The 26,696-nt window shown below is 53.0% G+C and overlaps 1 protein-coding gene across 1 annotated transcript in view; it reads right to left on the bottom strand.

Annotated features, from left to right (window-relative positions):
• Nucleotides 1–20,941, bottom strand: part of LOC138249644 (streptococcal hemagglutinin-like) — a 60,039-nt gene extending 39,098 nt beyond the window's left edge. The window contains exons 1-10 of the mRNA XM_069203589.1: nt 20,854–20,941; nt 14,286–15,302; nt 13,670–14,155; nt 13,406–13,627; nt 13,120–13,363; nt 12,614–12,879; nt 11,151–12,530; nt 10,557–11,064; nt 8,660–8,925; nt 8,066–8,573 (exon numbers count right to left, since the gene is read on the bottom strand). Coding sequence (XP_069059690.1) covers nt 8,066–8,573; nt 8,660–8,925; nt 10,557–11,064; nt 11,151–12,530; nt 12,614–12,879; nt 13,120–13,363; nt 13,406–13,627; nt 13,670–14,155; nt 14,286–15,302; nt 20,854–20,941 — 4,985 coding nt within the window. The remainder of the gene's footprint in view (nt 1–8,065; nt 8,574–8,659; nt 8,926–10,556; nt 11,065–11,150; nt 12,531–12,613; nt 12,880–13,119; nt 13,364–13,405; nt 13,628–13,669; nt 14,156–14,285; nt 15,303–20,853) is intronic.
• Nucleotides 20,942–26,696: the final 5,755 nt, after the last annotated feature.

Raw genomic sequence — 26,696 nt, 5'->3', positions numbered from 1 at the left:
GGAGGTGCCTCTGTTTGTTCCTGTGTGGTGCGCACTGGGAGGCACCTTTGTGTGGCCCTGTGTGATGAGCACCAGGTGTCCCTGTGTGGTGCGCACCTTGAGGTGCCTCTGTGTGGTCCTGTGTGATGTGCACCAGGTGTCCCTGTGTGGTGTGCACCAGGTGCCCCTGTGTGGTATGCACAAGAAGGTGCCTCTGTGTGTCCCTGTGTGGTGTGCACCAGGAGGCTCCTCTGTGTGGCCCTGTGTGGTGCGCAGCAAGAGACACTTCTGTGTGGTGTGCACCAGGTGTCCCTGTATGGTGTGCACCAGGAGTCCCTGTTTGGTAGTCACCAGGAGGCACCTGTGTGTGTCCCTGTGTGGTGCGCACCAGGAGGCGCCTCTGTGTGGCCCTGTGTGGTGTGCACCTGATGTCCCTGTGTGGAGCGCACCTTGAGGCACCACTGTGTGGCCCTGTGTGGTTTGTCCCTGTGTGGTGTGCAGAAGGAGGAACCTCTGTGTGCCTGTGTGGTGTACACCGGGAGGCACCTCTGTGTGTGCCTGTGTGGTGTGCACTGGGAGGCACCTCTGGGTGTCCCTGTGTTGTGTGCACCGGGAAGCACCTCTGTGTGTCCCTGCGTGGTGTGTCCCTGTGTGCTGCTCCCCAGGCAGTGCCTCTGTTAGTCCCTGTGTGGGGTGTGCCAGGGTGGTGTGCACCAGGAGGTGCATCTGTGTGTCCTTGTGTGGTGTGCAGCAGGAGGCGACTCTTTGTTTCTTTGTGTTGCGGTCCAGGAGGTGCCTCTGTGTGTCCCTGTGTGGTGTGCACCAGGAGGTGTCTCTGTGTGTCCCTGTATGATGTGCACTGGGAGGAGCCTCTGTGTGTCACTGTGTGATGCGCACAGGGAGGTGCCTCTGTGTGTCCCTGTGTAGAGTGCAGATCGAGTTGCCTCTGTTTGTCCCTGTGAGGTATGCACCAGGAGGTGCGTCTGTGTGTCCCTGTGTTGTGCGCACTGGGAGGCACCTCTGCGTTTCCCTGTGTGGTGCGCAACAGGAGGCACCTCTGTGTGTCCTTGTGTGGTGCACACCAGGAGGTGCCTTTGTGTGTCCCTGTATGGTGCGTACCAGGAGGTGCTTCATTGTGGCCCTGTGTGGTGAGCACCAGGTGTCCCTGTGTGGTGTGCCTATGTGGGTTGTCCCCCTGTGGTGTGCACAAGGAGACACCTCTGTGTGTCCCTGTGTGGTGCACACCAGGAGGTGCCTCTGTGTGTCCCTGTGTGGTGCGCACCGGAAACTGTCTCTGTGTGTCCCTGTGTGCGCACACCAGGAGGGGCCTCTGTGTTTCACTGTATGGTGCGCACCAGGAGTTGCCTCTTTGTGGCCCTGTTTGGTGTGTACCAGGTGCCCCATGTGGTGCGCACTAGAAGGCACCTCTGTGTGTCCCTGTGTGGTGTGCACTAGAATGTTCCTCTGTGTGGCCCTGTGTGGTGCACACCGGGTAACGCTTCTGTGTTGTGTGCACCAGGTCTCCCTGTGTGATGTGCACCAGGTGTCTTTGTATGGTACGCACCAGGAGGTGCCTGTGTGTGTCCCTGTGTGGTGCGCCCCAGGAGGCGCCTCTTTGTGGCCTTGTGTGGTGCACACCAGGAGTCCCTGTGCGGTGTGCACCTTGAGGCACCTCTGTGTGGCACTGTGTGGTGTGTCCCTGTGTGGTGTGCCCAAGGAGGTGCCTCTTTGTGTCCCTGTGTGGTGCACACCAGGAGGTGCCTCTGTGTGTCCCTGTGTGGTTTGCACCAGGAGGTGCCTCGGTTTGTCCCTGTGTGGTGCGCACCTGGAGACGCCTCTGTGTGTCCCTGTGTGATGTGCACCAGGTGTCCCTGTGTGGTGCGCACAAGGTGTCCCTGTTTGGTGTACAACGGGAGGCACCTCTGTATGTCCCTGTGTGGTCTGCAATGGGAGGTGTATCTGTGTGTCACTGTGTGGTGTGCATCAGGTGTCCCTGTGTGGTGTGCACCAGGAGGCTCTTCTGTGTGTCCCTGTGCGGTGAGTACCAGGAGGCATCTCTTTGTATCCCTGTGTGGTGTGCACAAGGAGGTGCCTCAGTGTGTCTCTTTGTGGTACGCACCAGGAGGCACCTCTGTGTGTCCCTGTGTGGTGCGCACAAAGAGGTGCCTCTGTGTGCCCCTGTGTGGTGCACACAAGGAGGTGCCTCTGTGTGTCCCTGTGTGATGCACACCGTTAGGTGACACTATGTGTCCCTGTGTGGTGTGTTTCTTTGTGATGCGCACAGGAAGGTACCTCTGTGTGTCCCTGTATGATCTGTCCCTGTGTGGTGTGAGGCACCTCTATGTGTTCCTGTGTGGTGCACACCAGGAGGTGCTTCTGTGTGTCCCTGTCTGTGTGTCCCTGCATGATGTGCAATAGGAGGTACCTCTGTGTGGCCCTTTGTGGTGTACACCATAAGGTGCCTCTGTATGTCCCTGTGGGGTGTGCACCAGGTGTCTCTGTGTGGTGTGCACTGGGAGGCATATCTGTGTGTCACTGTGCGGTGAGTACCAGGAGGCATCTCTTTGTATCCCTGTGTGGTGTGCACAAGGAGGTGCCTCAGTGTGTCCCTGTGTGGTACGCACCAGGAGGCACCTCTGTGTGTCCCTGTGTGGTGCGCACAAAGAGGTGCCTCTGTGTGCCCCTGTGTGGTGCGCCCAAGGAGGTGCCTCTATGTGTCCCTCTGTGATGCACACCTTTAGGTGACTCTGTGTGTCCCTGTGGTGTGTTTCTTTTTGATGCGCACAGGAAGGTACCTCTGTGTGTCCCTGTGTGGTGTGAGGCACTTCTATGTATTCCTGTGTGGTGCACACCAGGAGGTGCCTCTGTGTGTCCCTGTTTGGTGTTTCCCTGAGTGGTGTGCACCAGGAGGTGCCTCAGTGTGTCCCTGGGTGGTAGGCACCAAGAGGCACCTCTGTGGGTCCCTGTGTGGTGCGCACAAAGAGGTGCCTCTGTGTGCCCCTGTGTGGTGCGCAGAAGGAGGTGCCTCTGTGTGTCCCTGTGTGGTGCACAGCGTTAGCTGACTGTGTCTGTCCCTGTGTGGTGTGTTTCTTTGTGATGCGCACAGGAAGGTCCCTTTGTGTGTCCCTGTGTGGTGTGAGGTACCTCTATGTGTTCCTGTGTGGTGCACATCAGGAGGTGCCTCTATGTGTCCCTGTTTGGTGTGTCCCTTTGTGGTGCGCACAAAGAGGTGCCTCTGTGTGCCCCTGTGTGGTGTACACAAGGAGGTGCCTCTGTCTGTCCCTGTGTGATGCACACCGTTAGGTAACTCTGTGTGTCCCTGTGTGGTGTGTTTCTTTGTGATGCGCACAGGAAGGTACCTCTGTGTGTCCCTGTGTGATCTGTCCCTGTGTGGTGTGAGGCACGTCTGTGTGTCCCTGTGAGGTTTGCACCAAGTGTCCCTGTGTGGTGTGCACCAGCAGGTGGCTCTGTGTGTACCTGTGCGGTTTGTCCCTATGTGTTGTGCACCAGGAGGCTCCTCTGTGTGTCCCTGTGCGGTGAGTACCAGAAGGCATCTCTTTGTATCCCTGTGTGGTGTGCACAAGGAGGTGCCTTAGTGTGTCCCTGTGTGGTACGCACCAAGAGGCACCTCTGTGTGTCCCTGTGTGGTGCGCACAAAGAGGTGCCTCTGTGTGCCCCTGTGTGGTGCACACAAGGAGGTGCATCTGTGTGTCCCTGTGTGATGCACACCGTTAGGTGACTATGTGTGTTCCTGTGTGGTGTGTTTCTTTGTGATGCGCACAGGAAGGTACCTGTGTGTGTCCCTGTGTGGTCTGTCCCTGTGTTGTGTGAGGCACCTCTGTGTGTTCCTGTGTGGTGCACACCAGGAAGTGCCTCTGTGTGTCCCTGTTTGGTGTGTCCCTGAGTGGTGTGCACCAGGAGGTGCCTCAGTGTGTCCCTGTCTGTGTGTCCCTGCATGATGTGCAATAGGAGGTCCTTCTGTGTGGCCCTCTGAGGTGTACACCATAAGGTACCTCTGTATGTCCCTGTGTGGTGTGCACCAGGTGTCTCTGTGTGGGGTGCACTGGGAGGCATATCTGTGTGTCACTGTGTGGTGTGCACCAGGTGTCACTGTGTGGTGTGCACCAGGAGGCACCTCTGTGTGTCCCTGTGTGGTGTGCACCAGGAGGCACCTCTGCGTCCCTCTATGTGTCCCTCTATGTGGCCCTGTGTGGTTTGCACCAGGTGTCCATGCGTGGTTCGCACCTTGAGGTGCCTGTGTGGTTTGCACCAGGTGTCCATGTGTGGTTCGCACCTTGAGGTGCCTCTGTGTTGCCCTGGGTGGTGCACACTGTGAGGGGTCCCTGTATGTCCTTGTGTGGTTTGTACCAGGAGGCGCCTCTGTGTGTCCCTGTGTGATGCATACCAGGAGGGGCCTCTGTGTGCTCTGTGTTGTGCACTTGGTGGTGCCTCTGTGTGTCCCTGTGTAGTGTGCACCCGGTGTCCCTGTGTGGTATGCACCAGCAGGTGCGTGCCTATGTGCGTTGTCCCCCTGTGGTGTGCACACGGAGACACCTCTGTGTTTCCCTGTGTGGTGCACACCAGCAGGTGCGTGCCTATGTGGGTTGTCCCCCGGTGTGCACCCGGTGTCCCTGTGTGGTATGCACCAGCAGATGCGTGCCTATGTGGGTTGTCCCCCTGTGGTGTGCACAAGGAGACACCTCTGTGTGTCCCTGTGTGGTGCACACCAGGAGGTGTCTCTGTGTGTCCCTGTGTGGTGCGCACCAGGAGCTGCCTCTGTGTGTCCCTGTGTGGTGCACACCAGGAAGTGCCTCTGTGTTTCACTGTATGGTGCACACCAGGAGGTGCCTCTTTGTGGCCCTGTATGAGGTGTACCAGGTGCCCCATGTGGTGCGCACCGGAAGACACCTCTGTGTGTCCCTGTGTGGTGTGCACTAGGAGGTTCCTCTGTGTGGCCCTGTGTGGTGCGCACCGGGTAACGCTTCTTTGTTGTGTGCACCAGCTGTCCCTTTGTGGTGTGCACCAGGTGTCTTTGTATTGTACGTACCAGGAGGCGCCTGTGTGTGTCCCTGTGTGGTGCTTCCCTGTGTGGTGTGCACAAGGAGGTGCCTCTGTGTGTCCCTCTGTGGTGCGCACCAGGAGGCACCTCTTTGTGGCCCTCAGTGGTGCGCACCAGGAGTCCTTGTGCAGTGCGCACCTTGAGGCACCTCTGTGTGGCCCTGTGTGGTGTGTCCCTGAGTGGTGTGCACAAGGAGGTGCCTCTGTGTGTCCCTGTGTGGTGCACACCAAGAGGTGCCTCTGTGTGTCCCTGTGTGTTGTGCACTGGAAGGCGCCTCTGTCCCTGTGTGGTGTGCACCAGGAGGTGCCTCGGTTTGTCCCTGTGTGGTGCCCACCTGGAGACGCCTCTAGGTGTCCCTGTGTGATGTGCACCAGTAGGTGCCTCTGTGTCCCTGTGTGTGGCCCTGTGTGGTGTGCACCAGGTGTCCCTGTGTGGTGTGCACCAGGTGTCCCTGTGTGGTGCGCACCGGGAGGCGCCTCTGTGTGACCCTGTGTGGTGTGCTCCAGGTGTCCCTGTGTAGTGTGCACCAGGAGGCGCCTGTGTGTGTTGTGTTGATGTGTGGTGCGCACTGGGAGGCTTCTCTGCACTCCAGGCCAAGACGGGGTGTTGGGTGTCTGGTGAACATCCGAGCACCGCGAGTCTTCCGCGGACCTTCCGCGGGAGGGGAAAGAGGGAAGAAAAGGCTAATAAATTCATCAGCAGGACAAGCGAGGAGCTCGCGAGGACGTTGACAAGATTAATAGGCGGTTGATGGGGAGTTTTTTCACACCAGGGCGCCAACAAATAAACACAATTCACCCCCTGGGAGGGCCACGTGGGCGCAGGAGGAGAGGGACAGGGCCTCGGCCGGGTCAGGTGGCTGCTGGACCCCTCCCAAGGCCTCGGCCACGGGGAGCTGGAGTGAGGGGGGCACGGGGGTCCGGGTGGGCTGAAACCAGACCCTCCCATCAGCTGCTCTGGGCTTAGGAGCTTTCCATGCGCTGTCAGCTCAGAGGTTCACAAATAGAGCGGGGGGTGGAAGGGAATGCAGAAAGAGAGGGGGGAGGGCTAGGGAGGGAGAGGAAGAAGGACAGAGGGAGAGACACAGAAAAAAGGAGCAGAGAAGAGGGGGGACAGGGGACAGGGTAGGGTAACTGCTCCCTTTTGACGTTTTCAAGAACTTCACAGCACTTTGTGAATTGTTCTCGGTTAGAGATGCCCCCGCCCCCCTTCCCCTCCCCCGTGGGAACACAAAGACACAATCTGAAGCTGGTGCGGGAGCACAGGGGCTCGCACCCTCTCTATCTCAAAGGAGGACTGGGGGATCTTTTCCCTGGAGCTTCACCTGCTCTGTGTAAGAGGGAAGCTTTGCTGTCTGAGCACTATGTGTTCTGTGTATGAGGGGAACTTGTAGTATTCTTGCCTCACTGCACCTTTGGGAGTGAGATGTGCACTTCTGACTGTACTCCGACTGTTGTGTGCATACACTTGTGGAGCTGCTGCCTGTGCTGTACCTGTGCTGTGAGAGAAGCTTGCACGGCTGCACCTGTGCTGTGGGAGAAGCTTTCACGGCTGCACCTGTGCTGTGAGAGAAGCTTGCACAGCTGCACCTGTGGGAGTGAGATGTGCACTTCTGACTGTACTCCGACTGTTGTGCGCATACACTTGTGGAGCTGCTGCCTGTGCTGCACCTGTGCTGTGGGAGAAGCTTGCACGCTGCACCTGTGCTGTGAGAGAAGCTTGCACAGCTGCACCTGTGCTGTGAGAGAAGCTTGCACAGCTGCACTTGTGCTGTGAGAGAAGCTTGCGCAGCTTAGCCTGTGCTGTGAGAGAAGCTTGTGCGGCTGCACCTGTGCTGTGAGAGAAGCCTGTACAGCTGTACCTGTGCTGTGAGAGAAGCTTGCACAGCTTAGCCTGTGCTGTGAGAGAAGCTTGCGCAGCTTAGCCTGTGCTGTGAGAGAAGCTTGTGCGGCTGCACCTGTGCTGTGAGAGAAGCTTGCACAGCTGCACCTGGGCTGTGAGAGAAGCTTGCGCAGCTTAGCCTGTGCTGTGAGAGAAGCTTGTGCGGCTGCACCTGTGCTGTGAGAGAAGCCTGTACAGCTGTACCTGTGCTGTGAGAGAAGCTTGCGCAGCTTAGCCTGTGCTGTGAGAGAAGCTTGCGCAGCTTAGCCTGTGCTGTGAGAGAAGCTTGCACAGCTTAGCCTGTGCTGTGAGAGAAGCTTGTGCGGCTGCACCTGTGCTGTGAGAGAAGCTTGCACAGCTGCACCTGGGCTGTGAGAGAAGCTTGTATGGCTGCGCCTGTGCTGTACATGTGCTGTGAGAGAAGCTTGAATGGCTGCTGCCTGTGCTGTGGAAGAAGCTTGCATGTCTGCCCTTGTGCTGTGAGAGAAGCTTGCACGGCTGCACCTGTGCTGTGAGAAAGCTTGCACAGTTTAACCTGTGCTGTGAGAGAAGTTTGCACGGCTCCACCTGTGCTGTGAAAGAAGCTTTCACAGCTGTACCTGTGCTGTGAGAGAAGCTTGCATGGCTGCTGCCTGTGCTATACAAGTGCTGTGGAAGAAGCTTACACGCCTGCTGCTTGTACTGTACCAGGACTATGAAAGAAGCTTGCACTACTGCCTGTGTTGTACCTGTGCTGTGAGAGAAGCGTGCACTTCTACCGTCTGTGTTGTACCAGGGCTGTGAGATAAAATTGAACGGCTGCTTCCTATGCTGTAGCTTTGCTGTGAGAGAAGCTTACAGTGCTACTGCCTGCGCTGTGAGAGAAGCTTGCACTGCCACCACCTGTGCTGTACCTGTGCTGTACCTGTGCTGTACGAGAAGCTTACACTGATGCCGCCTGTGCTGTACCTCTGCTGTATGAGAAGCTTACACTGATGCCACCTGTGCTTTACCTCTGCTGTACGAGAAACTTACACTGATGCCGCCTGTGCTGTACCTCTGCAGTACGAGAAGCTTACACTGATGCCGCCTGTGCTGTACCTCTGCTGTATGAGAAGCTTACACTGATGCCGCCTGTGCTTTACCTCTGCTGTACGAGAAACTTACACTGATGCCGCCTGTGCTGTACCTCTGCTGTACGAGAAGCTTACACTGATGCCGCCTGTGCTGTACCTCTGCTGTACGAGAAGCTTGCACTGATGCCGCCTGTGCTGTACCTCTGCTGTACGAGAAGCTTGCACTGATGCCGCCTGTGCTGTCCCTCTGCTGTACGAGAAACTTACACTGATGCCGCCTGTGCTGTACCTCTGCTGTACGAGAAGCTTGCACTGATGCCGCCTGTGCTGTACCTCTGCTGTACGAGAAGCTTGCACTGATGCCGCCTGTACTGTACCTCTGCTGTACGAGAAGCTTGCACTGATGCCGCCTGTGCTGTACTTCTGCTGTACGAGAAGCTTGCACTGATGCCGCCTGTGCTGCACTTCTGCTGTACGAGAAGCTTGCACTGATGCCGCCTGTGCTGTACCTCTGCTGTACGAGAAGCTTACACTGATGCCGCCTGTGCTGTACCTCTGCTGTACGAGAAGCTTACACTGATGCCGCCTGTGCTTTACCTCTGCTGTACGAGAAACTTACACTGATGCCGCCTGTGCTGTACCTCTGCTGTACGAGAAGCTTACACTGATGCCGCCTGTGCTGTACCTCTGCTGTACGAGAAGCTTACACTGATGCCGCCTGTGCTGTACTTCTGCTGTACGAGAAGCTTGCACTGATGCCGCCTGTGCTGTACCTCTGCTGTACGAGAAGCTTGCACTGATGCCGCCTGTGCTGTACCTCTGCTGTACGAGAAGCTTACACTGATGCCGCCTGTGCTGTACTTCTGCTGTACGAGAAGCGTGCACTGATGCCGCCTGTGCTGTCCCTCTGCTGTACGAGAAGCGTGCACTGATGCCGCCTGTGCTGTACCTCTGCTATACGAGAAGCTTACACTGATGCCGCCTGTGCTTCTGACTGTACTCCGACTGTTGTGTGCATACACTTGTGGAGCTGCTGCCTGTGCTGTACCTGTGCTGTGAGAGAAGCTTGCACGGCTGCACCTGTGCTGTGGGAGAAGCTTTCACGGCTGCACCTGTGCTGTGAGAGAAGCTTGCACAGCTGCACCTGTGGGAGTGAGATGTGCACTTCTGACTGTACTCCGACTGTTGTGCGCATACACTTGTGGAGCTGCTGCCTGTGCTGCACCTGTGCTGTGGGAGAAGCTTGCACGCTGCACCTGTGCTGTGAGAGAAGCTTGCACAGCTGCACCTGTGCTGTGAGAGAAGCTTGCACAGCTGCACTTGTGCTGTGAGAGAAGCTTGCGCAGCTTAGCCTGTGCTGTGAGAGAAGCTTGTGCGGCTGCACCTGTGCTGTGAGAGAAGCCTGTACAGCTGTACCTGTGCTGTGAGAGAAGCTTGCACAGCTTAGCCTGTGCTGTGAGAGAAGCTTGCGCAGCTTAGCCTGTGCTGTGAGAGAAGCTTGTGCGGCTGCACCTGTGCTGTGAGAGAAGCTTGCACAGCTGCACCTGGGCTGTGAGAGAAGCTTGCGCAGCTTAGCCTGTGCTGTGAGAGAAGCTTGTGCGGCTGCACCTGTGCTGTGAGAGAAGCCTGTACAGCTGTACCTGTGCTGTGAGAGAAGCTTGCGCAGCTTAGCCTGTGCTGTGAGAGAAGCTTGCGCAGCTTAGCCTGTGCTGTGAGAGAAGCTTGCACAGCTTAGCCTGTGCTGTGAGAGAAGCTTGTGCGGCTGCACCTGTGCTGTGAGAGAAGCTTGCACAGCTGCACCTGGGCTGTGAGAGAAGCTTGTATGGCTGCGCCTGTGCTGTACATGTGCTGTGAGAGAAGCTTGAATGGCTGCTGCCTGTGCTGTGGAAGAAGCTTGCATGTCTGCCCTTGTGCTGTGAGAGAAGCTTGCACGGCTGCACCTGTGCTGTGAGAAAGCTTGCACAGTTTAACCTGTGCTGTGAGAGAAGTTTGCACGGCTCCACCTGTGCTGTGAAAGAAGCTTTCACAGCTGTACCTGTGCTGTGAGAGAAGCTTGCATGGCTGCTGCCTGTGCTATACAAGTGCTGTGGAAGAAGCTTACACGCCTGCTGCTTGTACTGTACCAGGACTATGAAAGAAGCTTGCACTACTGCCTGTGTTGTACCTGTGCTGTGAGAGAAGCGTGCACTTCTACCGTCTGTGTTGTACCAGGGCTGTGAGATAAAATTGAACGGCTGCTTCCTATGCTGTAGCTTTGCTGTGAGAGAAGCTTACAGTGCTACTGCCTGCGCTGTGAGAGAAGCTTGCACTGCCACCACCTGTGCTGTACCTGTGCTGTACCTGTGCTGTACGAGAAGCTTACACTGATGCCGCCTGTGCTGTACCTCTGCTGTATGAGAAGCTTACACTGATGCCACCTGTGCTTTACCTCTGCTGTACGAGAAACTTACACTGATGCCGCCTGTGCTGTACCTCTGCAGTACGAGAAGCTTACACTGATGCCGCCTGTGCTGTACCTCTGCTGTATGAGAAGCTTACACTGATGCCGCCTGTGCTTTACCTCTGCTGTACGAGAAACTTACACTGATGCCGCCTGTGCTGTACCTCTGCTGTACGAGAAGCTTACACTGATGCCGCCTGTGCTGTACCTCTGCTGTACGAGAAGCTTGCACTGATGCCGCCTGTGCTGTACCTCTGCTGTACGAGAAGCTTGCACTGATGCCGCCTGTGCTGTCCCTCTGCTGTACGAGAAACTTACACTGATGCCGCCTGTGCTGTACCTCTGCTGTACGAGAAGCTTGCACTGATGCCGCCTGTGCTGTACCTCTGCTGTACGAGAAGCTTGCACTGATGCCGCCTGTACTGTACCTCTGCTGTACGAGAAGCTTGCACTGATGCCGCCTGTGCTGTACTTCTGCTGTACGAGAAGCTTGCACTGATGCCGCCTGTGCTGCACTTCTGCTGTACGAGAAGCTTGCACTGATGCCGCCTGTGCTGTACCTCTGCTGTACGAGAAGCTTACACTGATGCCGCCTGTGCTGTACCTCTGCTGTACGAGAAGCTTACACTGATGCCGCCTGTGCTTTACCTCTGCTGTACGAGAAACTTACACTGATGCCGCCTGTGCTGTACCTCTGCTGTACGAGAAGCTTACACTGATGCCGCCTGTGCTGTACCTCTGCTGTACGAGAAGCTTACACTGATGCCGCCTGTGCTGTACTTCTGCTGTACGAGAAGCTTGCACTGATGCCGCCTGTGCTGTACCTCTGCTGTACGAGAAGCTTGCACTGATGCCGCCTGTGCTGTACCTCTGCTGTACGAGAAGCTTACACTGATGCCGCCTGTGCTGTACTTCTGCTGTACGAGAAGCGTGCACTGATGCCGCCTGTGCTGTCCCTCTGCTGTACGAGAAGCGTGCACTGATGCCGCCTGTGCTGTACCTCTGCTATACGAGAAGCTTACACTGATGCCGCCTGTGCTGTACCTCTGCTGTACGAGAAGCGTGCACTGATTCTGCCTGTGCTGTCCCTCTGCTGTACGAGAAGCGTGCACTGATGCCGCCTGTGCTGTACGAGAAGCGTGCACTGATGCCGCCTGTGCTGTTCCTCTGCTGTACGAGAAGCGTGCACTGATGCCGCCTGTGCTGTCCCTCTGCTGTACGAGAAGCTTACACTGATGCCGCCTGTGCTGTACCTCTGCTGTACGAGAAGCGTGCACTGATACCGCCTGTGCTGTACCTCTGCTGTACGAGAAGCGTGCATTGAGGCCGCCTGTGCTGTACCTCTGCTGTACGAGAAGCGTGCACTGATGCCGCCTGTGCTGTACCTCTGCTGTACGAGAAGCGTGCACTGATGCCGCCTGTGCTGTCCCTCTGCTGTACGAGAAGTGTGCACTGATGCCGCCTGTGCTGTACCTCTGCTGTACGAGAAGCTTACACTGATGCCGCCTGTGCTGTACCTCTGCTGTACGAGAAGCGTGCACTGATGCCGCCTGTGCTGTCCCTCTGCTGTACGAGAAGCTTACACTGATGCCGCCTGTGCTGTACCTCTGCTGTACGAGAAGCGTGCACTGATGCCGCCTGTGCTGTCCCTCTGCTGTACGAGAAGCGTGCACTGATGCCGCCTGTGCTGTACGAGAAGCGTGCACTGATGCCGCCTGTGCTGTACCTCTGCTGTACGAGAAGCGTGCACTGATGCCGCCTGTGCTGTGCCTCTGCTGTACGAGAAGCTTACACTGATGCCGCCTGTGCTGTACGAGAAGCGTGCACTGATGCCGCCTGTGCTGTACCTCTGCTGTACGAGAAGCGTGCACTGATGCCGCCTGTGCTGTGCCTCTGCTGTACGAGAAGCTTACACTGATGCCGCCTGTGCTGTACCTCTGCTGTACGAGAAGCGTGCACTGATACCTCCTGTGCTGTACCTCTGCTGTACGAGAAGCGTGCATTGAGGCCGCCTGTGCTGTACCTCTGCTGTACGAGAAGCGTGCACTGATGCCGCCTGTGCTGTACCTCTGCTGTACGAGAAGCGTGCACTGATGCCGCCTGTGCTGTCCCTCTGCTGTACGAGAAGTGTGCACTGATGCCGCCTGTGCTGTACCTCTGCTGTATGAGAAGCTTACACTGATGCCGCCTGTGCTGTACCTCTGCTGTACGAGAAGCGTGCACTGATGCCGCCTGTGCTGTCCCTCTGCTGTACGAGAAGCTTACACTGATGCCGCCTGTGCTGTACCTCTGCTGTACGAGAAGCATACACTGATGCCACCTGTGCTGTACCTCTGCTGTACGAGAAGCTTGCACTGATGCCGTCTGTGCGGTACCTCTGCTGTACGAGAAGCTTACACTGATGCCGCCTGTGCTGTACCTCTGCTGCAGGAGAAGCTTCCACTGATGCCGCCTCTGCTGTACCTCTGCTGGACGAGAAGCTTACACTGATGCCGCCTGTGCTTTACCTCTGCTGTACGAGAAGCTTGCACTGATGCCACCTGTGCTGTACCTCTGCTGTACGAGAAGCTTGCACTGATGCCGCCTGTGCTGTACCTCTGCTGTACGAGAAGCGTGCACTGATGCCGCCTGTGCTGTACCTCTGCTGTACGAGAAGCTTGCACTGATGCCGCCTGTGCTGTACCTCTGCTGTACGAGAAGCTTACACTGATGCCGCCTGTGCTGTACCTCTGCTGTAGGAGAAGCGTGCACTGATGCCGCCTGTGCTGTCCCTCTGCTGTACGAGAAGCTTACACTGATGCCGCCTGTGCTGTACCTCTGCTGTAGGAGAAGCGTGCACTGATGCCGCCTGTGCTGTCCCTCTGCTGTACGAGAAGCTTACACTGATGCCGCCTGTGCTGTACCTCTGCTGTAGGAGAAGCGTGCACTGATGCCGCCTGTGCTGTCCCTCTGCTGTACGAGAAGCTTACACTGATGCCGTCTGTGCTGTACCTCTGCTGTACGAGAAGCGTGCACTGATGCCGCCTGTGCTGTCCCTCTGCTGTACGAGAAGCTTACACTGATGCCGCCTGTGCTGTACCTCTGCTATACGAGAAGCGTGCACTGATGCCGCCTGTGCTGTCCCTCTGCTGTTCGAGAAGCTTACACTGATGCCGCCTGTGCTGTACCTCTGCTGTACGAGAAGCGTGCACTGATGCCGCCTGTGCTGTCCCTCTGATGTACGAGAAGCTTACACTGATGCCGCCTGTGCTGTACCTCTGCTGTACGAGAAGCGTGCACTGATGCCGCCTGTGCTGTCCCTCTGCTGTACGAGAAGCTTACACTGATGCCGCCTGTGCTGTACCCCTGCTGTACGAGAAGCGTGCACTGATGCCGCCTGTGCTGTCCCTCTGCTGTACGAGACGCTTACACTGATGCCGCCTGTGCTGTACCTCTGCTGTACGAGAAGCGTGCACTGATGCCGCCTGTGCTGTCCCTCTGCTGTACGAGAAGCATACACTGATGCCGCCTGTGCTGTACCTCTGCTGTACGAGAAGCGTGCACTGATGCCGCCTGTGCTGTCCCTCTGCTGTACGAGAAGCATACACTGATGCCGCCTGTGCTGTACCTCTGCTGTACGAGAAGCTTGCACTGATGCCGCCTGTGCGGTACCTCTGCTGTACGAGAAGCTTGCACTGATGCCGCCTGTGCTGTACCTCTGCTGCACGAGAAGCTTCCACTGATGCCGCATGTGCTGTACCTCTGCTGTACGAGAAGCTTGCACTGATGCCGCCTGTGCTGTACCTCTGCTGCACGAGAAGCTTGCACTGATGCCGCCTGTGCTGTACCTCTGCTGCACGAGAAGCTTGCACTGATGCCGCCTGTGCTGTACCTCTGCTGCACGAGAAGCTTGCACTGATGCCGCCTGTGCTGTCCCTCTGCTGCACGAGAAGCTTGCACTGATGCCGCCTGTGCTGTACCTCTGCTGTACGAGAAGCTTGCACTGATGCCGCCTGTGCTGTCCCTCTGCTGTACGAGAAGCTTACACTGATGCCGCCTGTGCTGTACCTCTGCTGTACGAGAAGCGTGCATTGAGGCCGCCTGTGCTGTACCTCTGCTGTACGAGAAGCTTGCACTGATGCCGCCTGTGCTGTACTTCTGCTGTACGAGAAGCTTGCACTGATGCCGCCTGTGCTGTACTTCTGCTGTATGAAAAGCTTGCACTGATGCCGCCTGTGCTGTACCTCTGCTGTACGAGAAGCGTGCACTGATGCCGCCTGTGCTGTCCCTCTGCTGTACGAGAAGTGTGCACTGATGCCGCCTGTGCTGTACCTCTGCTGTACGAAAAGCTTACACTGATGCCGCCTGTGCTGTACCTCTGCTGTACGAGAAGCGTGCACTGATGCCGCCTGTGCTGTACCTCTGCTGTATGAGAAGCTTGCACTGATGCCGCCTGTGCTGTACCTCTGCTGTACGAGAAGCGTGCACTGATGCCGCCTGTGCTGTACCTCTGCTGTACGAGAAGCGTGCACTGATGCCGCCAGTGCTGTACCTCTGCTGTATGAGAAGCTTACACTGATGTCGCCTGTGCTGTCCCTCTGCTGTACGAGAAGTGTGCACTGATGCCGCCTGTGCTGTACTTCTGCTGTATGAAAAGCTTGCACTGATGCCGCCTGTGCTGTACCTCTGATGTACGAGAAGCGTGCACTGATGCCGCCTGTGCTGTACCTCTGCTGTATGAGAAGCTTGCACCGATGCAGCCTGTGCTGTCCCTCTGCTGTACGAGAAGCGTGCACTGATGCCACCTGTGCTGTCCCTCTGCTGTACGAGAAGCGTGCACTGATGCCGCCAGTGCTGTACCTCTGCTGTACGAGAAGCTTGCACTGATGCTGCCTGTGTTGTACCTGTGCTAGAAGACACAGTGCTGTGAGTGTGAGGGGAAAGTGCATAAAGCTACTGCCTCCGAGAGAGTCAGTGGGTATGTGAGGGATGTGTTCGCTGCTGTTGTAGATACTGTAATAATTCAATATGATGTACTTATTCTTTGTGTGACCCTGGGCTGTAGTTTGTGTAGGCCATGCGCAGCGTGGGATAGGCTGCATGTGGGTGAATGGACGCAGGGGCAGCCACAGGCCAGGCCCTGGCGCAAAACCCCAGCCTTGCACAGCCAAAGGCCCTGTGCAGTGTGGGGTTGGCTGCATGAAGGGGTTCCAGTCCCCCACCGTGCACAACCAAAGGGCCCGTGCAGTGTGCGGTTGGCTGCATGAAGGGGGTTCCAACCCCCCACCGTGCACAACCAAAGGCCCCGTGCAGTGTGGGGTTGGCTGCATGCTGTGGCTTCCAGTCCCCACCGTGCACAATCAAAGGCCGCTGGCATTGTGGGGTTGCTGCATGAAGGGGGTTCCAACCCCCCACCGTGCACAACCAAAAGCCCTGTGCAGTGTGGGGTTGGCTGCATGAAGGGGGTTCCAACCCCCCACCGTGCACAACCAAAGGCCCCAGGCAGTGTGGGGTTGCTGCATGCTGGGGGTTCCAGTCCCCACCGTGCACAACCAAAGGCCCGTGCATTGTGGGGTTGCTGCATGCTGGGGTTCCAATCCCCTACCCTGTGCAGCCAAAGGTACTGTGCAGTTGTGGGTTGGCTGCATGCGGGGTTGCAACCCCCCCCACCATGCATGTCCGAAGGCCCTGGCGTAGTGTGGGATTGGAAGCCTTTGTGAGGGTTGGCCACAGAGGCCCTCATTCTGACCTTGGCGGGCGGCGGAGGCCGCCCGCCAAAGTCCCGCCGTCAGGTTACCGTTCTGCGGTCGAAAGACCGCGGCGGTAATTCTGACTTTCCCGCTGGGCTGGCGGGCGGTCGCCTTCAGGCCGCCCGCCAGCCCAGCGGGAAAGAGGCTTCCACGATGAAGCCGGCTCGGAATCGACCCGGCGGAGTGGAAGCTGTGCGACGGGTGCAGTTGCACCCGTCGCGTATTTCACTGTCTGCGCAGCAGACAGTGAAATACATTTAGGGGCCCTCTTACGGGGGCCCCTGCAATGCCCATGCCAGTGGCATGGGCACTGCAGGGGCCCCCAGGGGCCCCGCGACCCCCCCTACCGCCATCCGGATCCCGGCAGTCGGACCGCCGGGATCTGGATGGCGGTAGGGGGGGTCGGAATCCCCTCGGCGGCGCAGCAAGCTGCGCCGCCTTGGAGGATTCAATGGGGTGGCGGTACACTGGCGGGAGCCCGCCAGTGTTGCCGGTCCGACCGCGGCTTTACCGCCGCGGTCGGAATCCCCATTGGAGCACCGCCGGCCTGTCGGCGGTGCTCCCGCGGTCCTCCGCCCTGGCGGTCTTTGACCGCCAGGGTCAGAATGACCGCCAGAGTCTGGCCGCAGGAAGCTTGCACTACTGCTTCCTTTACAGTAAGCAAAAGAAACACAGCTCTAGAGGGACAAATATACCTGTGGTGCATTGCCACCATTGTACTAAACAATTATTTTAGAAGTGCTGGTGATGTTTCTTGAATTAGATGCCTCCTGTCAAATCCTCATATGACTGGAGTACATATAAAGAACAAAACAAAACATATTTATGAATTTCTAATTAACATTTATTCTGCACGAATCGGACATTTTGAGATCATCAGTGTTGACACACTGTCATTGCCACCATCAAGGTGTCAACAGTACGAAGTCCAGTCCTACATCCTTAGACATGGCCCGACGGTAGATAGCTCACCCAATTGCATTGGTGCAGTACACACTCTACCCTACATAGCCCCTGAGCTCCGATGCCTGGTGTCTTTGTCTCATCTCCTGTGTGTGAGTGAAGCTCGCACTTATTGTGTCTGCGCTGGGACTCTTCTACATGTTAGGGACACGTGTGCTGCTTCTACCAGTGCTGTTCCTTATCTCTTATATGTGAGAGAGGCAGGCACTGTTGTTATCTGTGTTGTTTGTAAAGGAAGCACGTTGTCATTGTTCTTTATGTGGGAGAAGCTTGCATTGTGGTCACCTTTGAATGTATCTTTTCTTGCATTCCTGTGGTCCATGATGCACTGGTTCTGTGTGTGTATGACGCCTGCACTGCTGCTGGTCACCTCGTATGTAGTGTATGCAGGAAGCTTGTACTGTTGTGGCGTATGTTGACATTGTTCTTTATATGGGTGAAGCTTGCATTGTGGTCACCTTTGAATGTATCTTTTCTTGCATTCCTGTGGTCCATGATGCACTGGTTCTGTGTGTGTATGACGCCTGCACTGCTGCTGGTCACCTCGTATGTTAAGTGTGTGACGTACGCTTGCACTATTGTGGCGTATGTTGATATTGTTCTTTATATGGGTGAAGCTTACACAGTTGTTATATATAAATAACTGATTTTTTGCTCCCCTGTGGTCCATGATGCACTGGTTCTGTGTGTGTATGACGCCTGCACTGCTGCTGGTCACCTCGTATGTAGTGTATGCAGGAAGCTTGTACTGTTGTGGCATATGTTGACATTGTTCTTTATATGGGTGAAGCTTGCATTGTGGTCACCTTTGAATGTATCTTTTCTTGCATTCCTGTGGTCCATGATGCAATGGTTCTGTGTGTGTATGACGCCTGCACTGCTGCTGGTCACCTCGTATGTAGTGTATGCAGGAAGCTTGTACTGTTGTGGCGTATGTTGACATTGTTCTTTATATGGGTGAAGCTTGCATTGTGGTCACCTTTGAATGTATCTTTTCTTGCATTCCTCTGGTCCATGATGCACTGGTTCTGTGTGTGTATGACGCCTGCACTGCTGCTGGTCACCTCGTATGTTAAGTGTGTGACGTACGCTTGCACTATTGTGGCGTATGTTGATATTGTTCTTTATATGGGTGAAGCTTACACAGTTGTTATATATAAATAACTGATTTTTTGCTCCCCTGTGGTCCATGATGCACTGGTTCTGTGTGTGTATGACGCCTGCACTGCTGCTGGTCACCTCGTATGTTAAGTGTGTGACGGACGCTTGCACTATTGTGGCGTATGTTGACATTGTTCTTCATATGGGTGAAGCTTACACAGTTGTTATATATAAATAACTGATTTTTTGCTCCCCTGTGGTCCATGATGCACTGGTTCTGTGTGTGTATGACGCCTGCACTGCTGCTGGTCACCTCGTATGTTAAGTGTGTGACGGACGCTTGCACTATTGTGGCGTATGTTGATATTGTTCTTTATATGGGTGAAGCTTACACAGGTGTTATATATAAATAACTGATTTTTTGCTCCCCTGTGGTCCATGATGCACTGGTTCTGTGTGTGTATGACGCCTGCACTGCTGCTGGTCACCTCGTATGTTAAGTGTGTGACGTATGCTTGCACTATTGTGGCGTATGTTGATATTGTTCTTTATATGGGTGAAGCTTACACAGTTGTTATATATAAATAACTGATTTTTTGCTCCCCTGTGGTCCATGATGCACTGGTTCTGTGTGTGTATGACGCCTGCACTGCTGCTGGTCACCTCGTATGTTAAGTGTGTGACGTACGCTTGCACTATTGTGGCGTATGTTGATATTGTTCTTTATATGGGTGAAGCTTACACAGTTGTTATATATAAATAACTGATTTTTTGCTCCCCTGTGGTCCATGATGCACTGGTTCTGTGTGTGTATGACGCCTGCACTGCTGCTGGTCACCTCGTATGTTAAGTGTGTGACGTACGCTTGCACTATTGTGGCGTATGTTGATATTGTTCTTTATATGGGTGAAGCTTACACAGTTGTTATATATAAATAACTGATTTTTTGCTCCCCTGTGGTCCATGATGCACTGGTTCTGTGTGTGTATGACGCCTGCACTGCTGCTGGTCACCTCGTATGTAGTGTATGCAGGAAGCTTGCACTATTGTGGCGTATGTTGACATTGTTCTTTATATGGGTGAAGCTTGCCCAGCTGCTGCCCACAGAATACATGTTCTATGTTACAAAGCACATACCGATGATGTTACGTTGCGTCAGGTTTCTGTCCTGTTGGTATAAGGGCCTGATTTAGAGAGTGGCGGATGGGTTATTCAGTTGCACATGTGACAGATATCCCATCCGCCATACTACGATTTCTATAGGCTGCAATGGGATCGTAATACGGAGGACGGTATGTTTGCGACAGAGTAAATCTGTCTGCCAAGATGTAAATCAGGCCTGATATGTTTTATTCATTGATTTCTTTTGACCTCGCTTGTTTTCTTGCAGGTAGTTTGCAAGTGTTTGCTGGAGCAATGACAGCAAGTGGGTTCTGATGCCAATTAGCAGAGCCCCCCCAAACCCCTGTTTTCGCCTTCCCACCTCCGGTTGTAAAGAGCTGTGGATTGTCACAGAGGATCAGGGGACAAGGTGGGGGGCCCTCCCCCCTTCTCCTATGGGTGGCAGGAGCTGCAGATTCTACTGCACATTGACACCCCCACTAATACTCTGGTATTAAAAGAAGTAATCCTCCAGCTGCCCGGGCCCAGGGCATGAAAGCAGATACTGTGCCAGGCCTGTACCCTGGCAGCCACCAGGCACGTCCCGGAAGGCAGCTGAGGAGGTGGGAAGAGAAGTGGATGAAGGTGAATTAAGATGTGGGCCAATAAAATAAATAGGCAGTGACCAGGAGGGCTTAGGAACACGATACTTGAGCAACCGAGGGAATGCCCTTTTCATACCATGCCACCCACTCTCCCGGGGTATTTTTAGGTTTTTAAGTCTGGACTAGAGGCAGCTTTAGCTAACTCGGCACCCTCGGGTAAGACAAAAAGTTATATATAAATAAAAAAGACATGCATATATTCACATTACAAGGGGCTTTGGGTAACCTCTTCTTTCATCTGTCTGTTTATATGTACCTGTCTCACCCCATGTTACACAGCATGAGGCATGTTTATGTTTTATGTCACAGAACATGTGCTGATGCTGTTGTGTGGTGTCATGTCCACATCTGTCTAAAACAAGCATTGGCAAAGCCAGTATCTGTCGCTTACAGAAGAGCTCTTGGCTTTGCAAGTGTCTTTTAGCCATGTTGTACAGCAACATGTGGGGGGTGTATAAAAGCAACAAGGACAACTGGGGGTGGTAATAAAGTAACAAAGACACGGGGGACAGTGGCAGGTTATTAAAGCATCACAGACAACAGTGAGTGGGAGAGAATAAACAACATGGACATGGGGGTGGTTGGAGAAAACCAATACTAACAACTGGGGGGTCGGAGGGAAGAAGCAATGCAATGGGAAGAAGAAATTAAAATAAAATAGTACCTCAATCACAGCGCAAGCAGCGGAAGGACACTAATCAAAATGAAGCAATCAGCACTTGGTCCCTGCTCCACACCAAAGGTAAGGAAGTGAAACTAGTTCACAGCAGCCAATTAAGGGGCACCAACTAAGAGTTTCAATTAAGCCATGGTTTCTAAGGAAATGGCGGGCATCAGCCACCTTCCAGTAAACAATATCTCTTGCAAGCCAGCACCTCACCTTTGTTGTAGGCAGGACCTAAAGATGTGCACTTCAGCGCCAGAGCCGGTGGCAGAATTCTTAACTTTGCACTCCTTTGTTTTTCCATTCTTTGTCCTTTTTATTTTGTTAGCCATTGTTCAGTGTTTAAATTATGAATTTGGGTTACAGCAATTGAACGTAATAGTACCTTTTCTATATATTAATACAAAATATGTTTTCCTATGATATGTATTAAACCTACCAAGGGCTTCCATACCTTTTCCCCGTACGTCGGCCTGCTAGGACATACCCATATTATCCTATTACTATATGTAATAGTTACTTTTTAATTAAATCACACCAGCTTGTCAAGGCTAGACCTATTGGCTTTGCTGATTTATTTATTAGAACATTTCTGTAACATGCTGTACCCCTTTACATTACAACAATGTTTAAAACAACTTAATGCAAGCTGGGAAACGGGAACGTTGTAACGAATGTAGATTTAGGGCACGAGATAACTTGGCGGTATGCATGCTCCGTCGCAACGGTGATGAAGTATACATACTGCGAAGATAAAGGTCCGCTCCCCAAATTTAAACGTGGGCAAACCTCAGGTTTAATCAAGCACAGAGACTACTCCGTCTCCACCTTGGTTAAATTACTCATTTTCCACAGGGCAGCAGGCACATTTGCTGCTCTGCGTTGCATGAAAGAGAGACAGCAGAAATGTGCTATATCTTCTGTTCTCTCGGAGTGGTGGCGCACTGTGTGCTCCCTAGCGCCAATGAAGGCCCCCTGGTACCATGGTGCAAGGGTGCTTGTCTTACAGCAGGATTGTTCTTGTGCAGGAAGGGACACCTTCCTACTAAACAATCCTTAAAGGCATTTCCCTCTTTCAATGCTTGCTGCAGCATGTAACACACATGGAAACAGGAAGTAGCAAGGAGATATAAAGATATTTCCCCTCGTTATGCTGGGTTCAGGGAGATGTAGAATTCTGGAGTAATCCCAGGTTTACTCACTTTAGTGAATCTGGGATTGTGTCAAAATCCATGGGTGGATGCATGAGGACGCCCATTCTCCTCGACACAAAGTAAATCAAGGCAGTGCCATGTGCTGCGTTGTGTTACTTTGTGTTTACTAAACCACACAAAGCCACACAAAGCAGCTTTGCTTGCCATAGTAAATCTTTAAAATGATTTTACAACTGGGCTGCACAAAAAAGTGATGCAACCCAGAAGCAAAAGCATATTAAATCGTTTCCCACACTCTTAATCTACAGAGTGACAGATGTTCACAGGAGAATGTTTATTTACTTGGCTCCAGATTTTCACAATTTTGAATTGTCTGGTCCTGATCAGGCTGGGTACAAGTCTGTTAACTGTTGAACAAATTCCCAAGGTGTGCCACCACTCCTAGTGTGAGTGCGTGCTCACACCGGGCCGCGAAGAACATGACACTGGAGGTTGTCACAGACCAAACGCAATTAGAAATCAGTACTCCTAATGTATGAATGTTTATATTCCCAAATAGTGACTCCTGGTACAAATTGATGTACCTCATGAATATTAATGAGGTAGGTTGCAATTCGTGACCTATTATGAATCGCCACCATCGCAGGAATGGTGGCCTACTGGGCTTACCAGATCACCATGTCTGTCATTGTTTTTTGATAAAGCAATCTTTATTCTTTTTTTCATTTTTTTTTAACTGCAGCCCATTTTTTCTTATTTGAAATGGGATGTGCTGAAAAAAAGAAAAGAAAATGAAATGTTTAAGTTTTGTTTTCTAAGGACCACTGCCTGCTCTTAAAAAATATTTTTAAACATTCACAAAAGCGAAATAGCAACATGGGGAACCCTTCCCTTTTGAGAATGTGTTACAACCACTTTGGAATTGGTGATCAAGTATTCACATTTTGTAAACAGAATTAAGGTGCAAAATATTAATACATACTACTGCGATTCTGAGGATGTAAGGGACGTCCTAAACATGCCCCTTCCAAATAACAACTATAAAACGAAAATTGTTATCTGTATTCAAGTCTGTATTCAAGTTTGTAACCGGAATTAAGGTGCAAAATATTAATGCACACTACTGCGATTCTGTACATGTAAGAGACGCCCCTTCCAAATAACAACTATAAAACTAAAATTGTGATCTGGTAACAAGCTCCCTAATCGCATTTTGCCTTTCGTACATTAAAAAAAGCTTTATTGTGGTCACAAATGGCCCAATTCTGTGAATCAGTCTATTTGGGACCTCAAAAGACCACTATCTAAATCAGGCCCAAAGTAATAATCTTTCATTGTAAAACTGAAGGCGAACGAGACACCCATCCACTGGCCGAATTTCACACAGTAAAGCCAGAAAACCTGGGTACTTGCTTGGTGAAATTATGTGATGCAAGGAAATTACCTTATTTCACTCTGCCTCCATTTCTTTTATCCTTATATTTCAGCTTACCTTGAACATCTGTTCATGACATGCGTGCTCAAAAACCTCTCTTGAACATGTTTTAATAGACTATCATATTGCTCCATCTATGAAAGTAACTTAGGCCTCTTGATTCACTCATGGCATCTTCATCCTCAGGACGGTGGGTAGGGGCAGGAATGTTTCTATGTTCATGCTTGAAAGCTATTGTTTATAGTTAATGTCAGTCACTGGAGTGGTACAACCAAATGTACTGAAGTGAAAGGCTTTGAAGAGTCTTCGTCCTCTTTGTATGTGGAGTTGTTGCACTATTCACATCCCAATCATGTCGAGGGATCGGCTCATGTTAGAGATCCAAGGGTCCACCCAGACAGGCTCTTGGCTTGGCTCGTGTTACAGTTCTTAGAGCTAAGACAGAGGATCTGATTTACATAATTTTGGCGGACAGGTTACTCTGTCACAACCGTGTCGGATATCCCGTCCTCTGAAATATAAATTCCACTTTATCCAATGGGATTTATATTTCGCTGGATGGGATATCCGTCACCATTGTGACAGAGTAACCCGTCCGCCAATACGTACATCAGGCCCAGACTCTTGGCTCTACTTATTCCCTTGCTGGTTGCCCACCTCCACAAAGTACTGAGACAGGGGTGTGACCAGGAGCTTTGGACGGACAAAAAGACCCAGGCGGAACTTTTGGGTCGGACAGGACAGAGTGATCCACTAACTACACACGTGGTCACAGGGCATTGAAAGGTGTGGCGAGGCATGAAAAAGGCTTGGTGTAAATTGTTGCCTTCACTACCAGCAAGGAGGGCATGATAAGGAATACGCCAACTACTGGCTATTGTAATAAGCTTAATAAGATCAATTATGCAGGAGCCCTGAATCCACCCTTTGCTCGAATTAAGCAGAGTGTGCACAGAAATCAAAAGATTTCTGCAGAGTCCTGTTATGGGAAAGTAAGCGAAGGTAATACGCCTGTGTAGCAAGTATAGTGGCACCCGGGACTAAGGCCCCCTGACACTCTTGCTATGCCTCTGAAGCCAGCCAAGAGTTATAAGAAGGATTCAATGTGCACTGCCAAGTTACCCTCAAAGAAGCATATCAACGCATTTCCAGACATAGGTAGCCATTACTTGTCTGGCGGTCTCTTGACCACCAGACTCGCAGTGATGTTCAGACTGCCACTAATGCAGCAGCCCAAGCGCCACATTATGACCATGGCGGTCCTGTCGCAGTCGGACCGCCAGCACCGCCAGGATTCGTTGTCCTGGCGGACTGGTGGTCTGGCGGTTGTGGCAGTCCTAATCCACCAGGGACAGCGCTGCTCGAGATTACGACTTCGCTCTCCATCAGCGATGATTTCATGGTGGTAACACTGACATGAAAAGGCTGGCAGAGAACGGGTGCAGGGGAGGCCCTTGGCCAGCACCCTCGCAATGTTCACTGCCTGCTCTGCATTTTGAGGGTGCTGGTGCACCCTGCATCCTACAGCTTTGCTGCCGGCCCGATTACAGACCAGAGACAAAGCTGCAGGGTGTTTCCTGGTTTCTCAGGTTTCCACCTGCCGACCTAGCAGGAAACTTGTAATGGACCTGGATTGGAGTTAGCCACTATGGCAGCAACCTCCCCGTCTGAAGTTTGACGGATGGGAAAACCTTCTGCCGAACTCGTAATCAGGCCCATAGTTTTCAAATTTATATATTAAAAGCAATATAGTATAACAAAGGTTCTGTAGTGTGCTTGTGAAAGAACCCAGTTCTGTAAACCCGGAACAGTATTGCTCTGAAGCAACAAAAACATGTCTGTGGCACATCTGTTTATTGCTTGTGTCTGTGGTGATGGGGTGACACTCTGCTTTGCTACTCTGGCTGGTGTTTGAGTGTCGAGAGAGGGCTCATACTGAAGTCAAGTGCCTCCAAGGGGAGTACATGCAGGTCTTTGGGTTTTATGGAGAGCACAGATAAAGTCTCTCTATGACGCTAGTGGATGGCTCTCTGTACAGGAGTGGCCCTGTGCATCTAAGAGCCAAGGTAATATGCAAACAGAAGTTACAAAGAGTGTAAGTGTGCATACTCCGGGTATGAGGCAAGGTGGTTAGTTGAGCCGAAGATTGCAGCAAAGGTGGAAGAAACTAAATTATTAGTTGCAAAGAATGTGAGAACCTCACACGTTATAAAACTACAATTGTCTTCTTACCCATGACCTTCAAGAATTATCATGAGCTGAGCCAGAGAAATATGACAACTTCTGAAGTTCAACGTGGCTGCCCTCATTCTCCTTGACCTCTCTGCCACCTCCGACACTGTATCCCACACCACCCTAGGCACCAGACTTCACGACGCCGGCATCTGCTGCAAGGCCCTGGAATGGATCCGTCCTTCCTCACCGGAAGAACCCAGAGAGTCAGACTCCTGCTCTTCATCTAGGAACCAACAGAAACCAGCTGTGGAGTACCCCAGGGATCCTCCCTGAGCACAACCCTCTTCACTATCTACATGGCTTTCCTCGCTAAAATCGTCAGACAGCACAACCTCAACATAGTCTCCTATGCCGATGACACCCAACTAATTCTCTCCCTCATCGACGAACCATCAACAGCCAAAAACAACTTTCACAATGGAATAAGAGTAGTCGCACACTGGATGAAAAACAGCTGCCTCATGCTCAACTTGGACAAGACTGAGATCCTCACCCTGGGTCCCACTTCCTCCGCCTGGGACGGCTCCTGGGGGCCAGCTGGCCTCGGAAACACCCCCCTACCCACCGACCACGCACGCAACCTGGACATAATCCTGGACTCCACGCTGTCCATGACCCACCAAGTCAAAGCCATCTCATTGTCATGCTTCCACACCCTCCACCTCTGGAAAATCTTCAAGTGGATTACCACCGGGGCAAGAAGGACAGTTACCCATGCACTTGTCAGCAGCAAACTTGACTACGGCAACGCTCTCAATGCCGGAATCACGAAAAAGCTCCAAGCAAGACTCCAGAGAATTGATAACGCAGCAGCCAGACACATCCTAGACATCCCCCACCAGAGCCACATCTCTACCCACCTTAGGGACCTGCACTGGGTCCCCATCAACAAACGCATCTCCTTCAAGCTCCTGACACACGCCTACAAGGGCCTGTACAACATCGGACCGGCTTACCTCAACCACCGCCTTCCTTTCTACACCCTCACCAGGCAGCTCCGATCCTCCCACCTCGCACTTGCTGCCACCCCTAGAATCTGGAAGAGCACAGTGGGAGGCAGATCCTTCTCCTTCCTCACAGCGCAGACCTGGAACACGCTACCTGTCCACCTCAGGCTGGACCGCTTGCTGAATCAGGACAAGAAGGACCTCAAGACCTGGCTCTTCGACTGACCGGCTCGCCCTCGATAGTGCCTTAAGCTCCCATGGGTGATAAGCAGCGCTATACAAATTGCT

The sequence above is a fragment of the Pleurodeles waltl genome, chromosome 8 (genome assembly GCF_031143425.1).
Source record: "Pleurodeles waltl isolate 20211129_DDA chromosome 8, aPleWal1.hap1.20221129, whole genome shotgun sequence".
Classification (NCBI taxonomy): Eukaryota; Metazoa; Chordata; class Amphibia; order Caudata; family Salamandridae; genus Pleurodeles; species Pleurodeles waltl.
The sequence above is the reverse complement of the archived record's forward strand: the minus strand, read 5'-3'. Positions and strand labels throughout refer to the sequence as shown.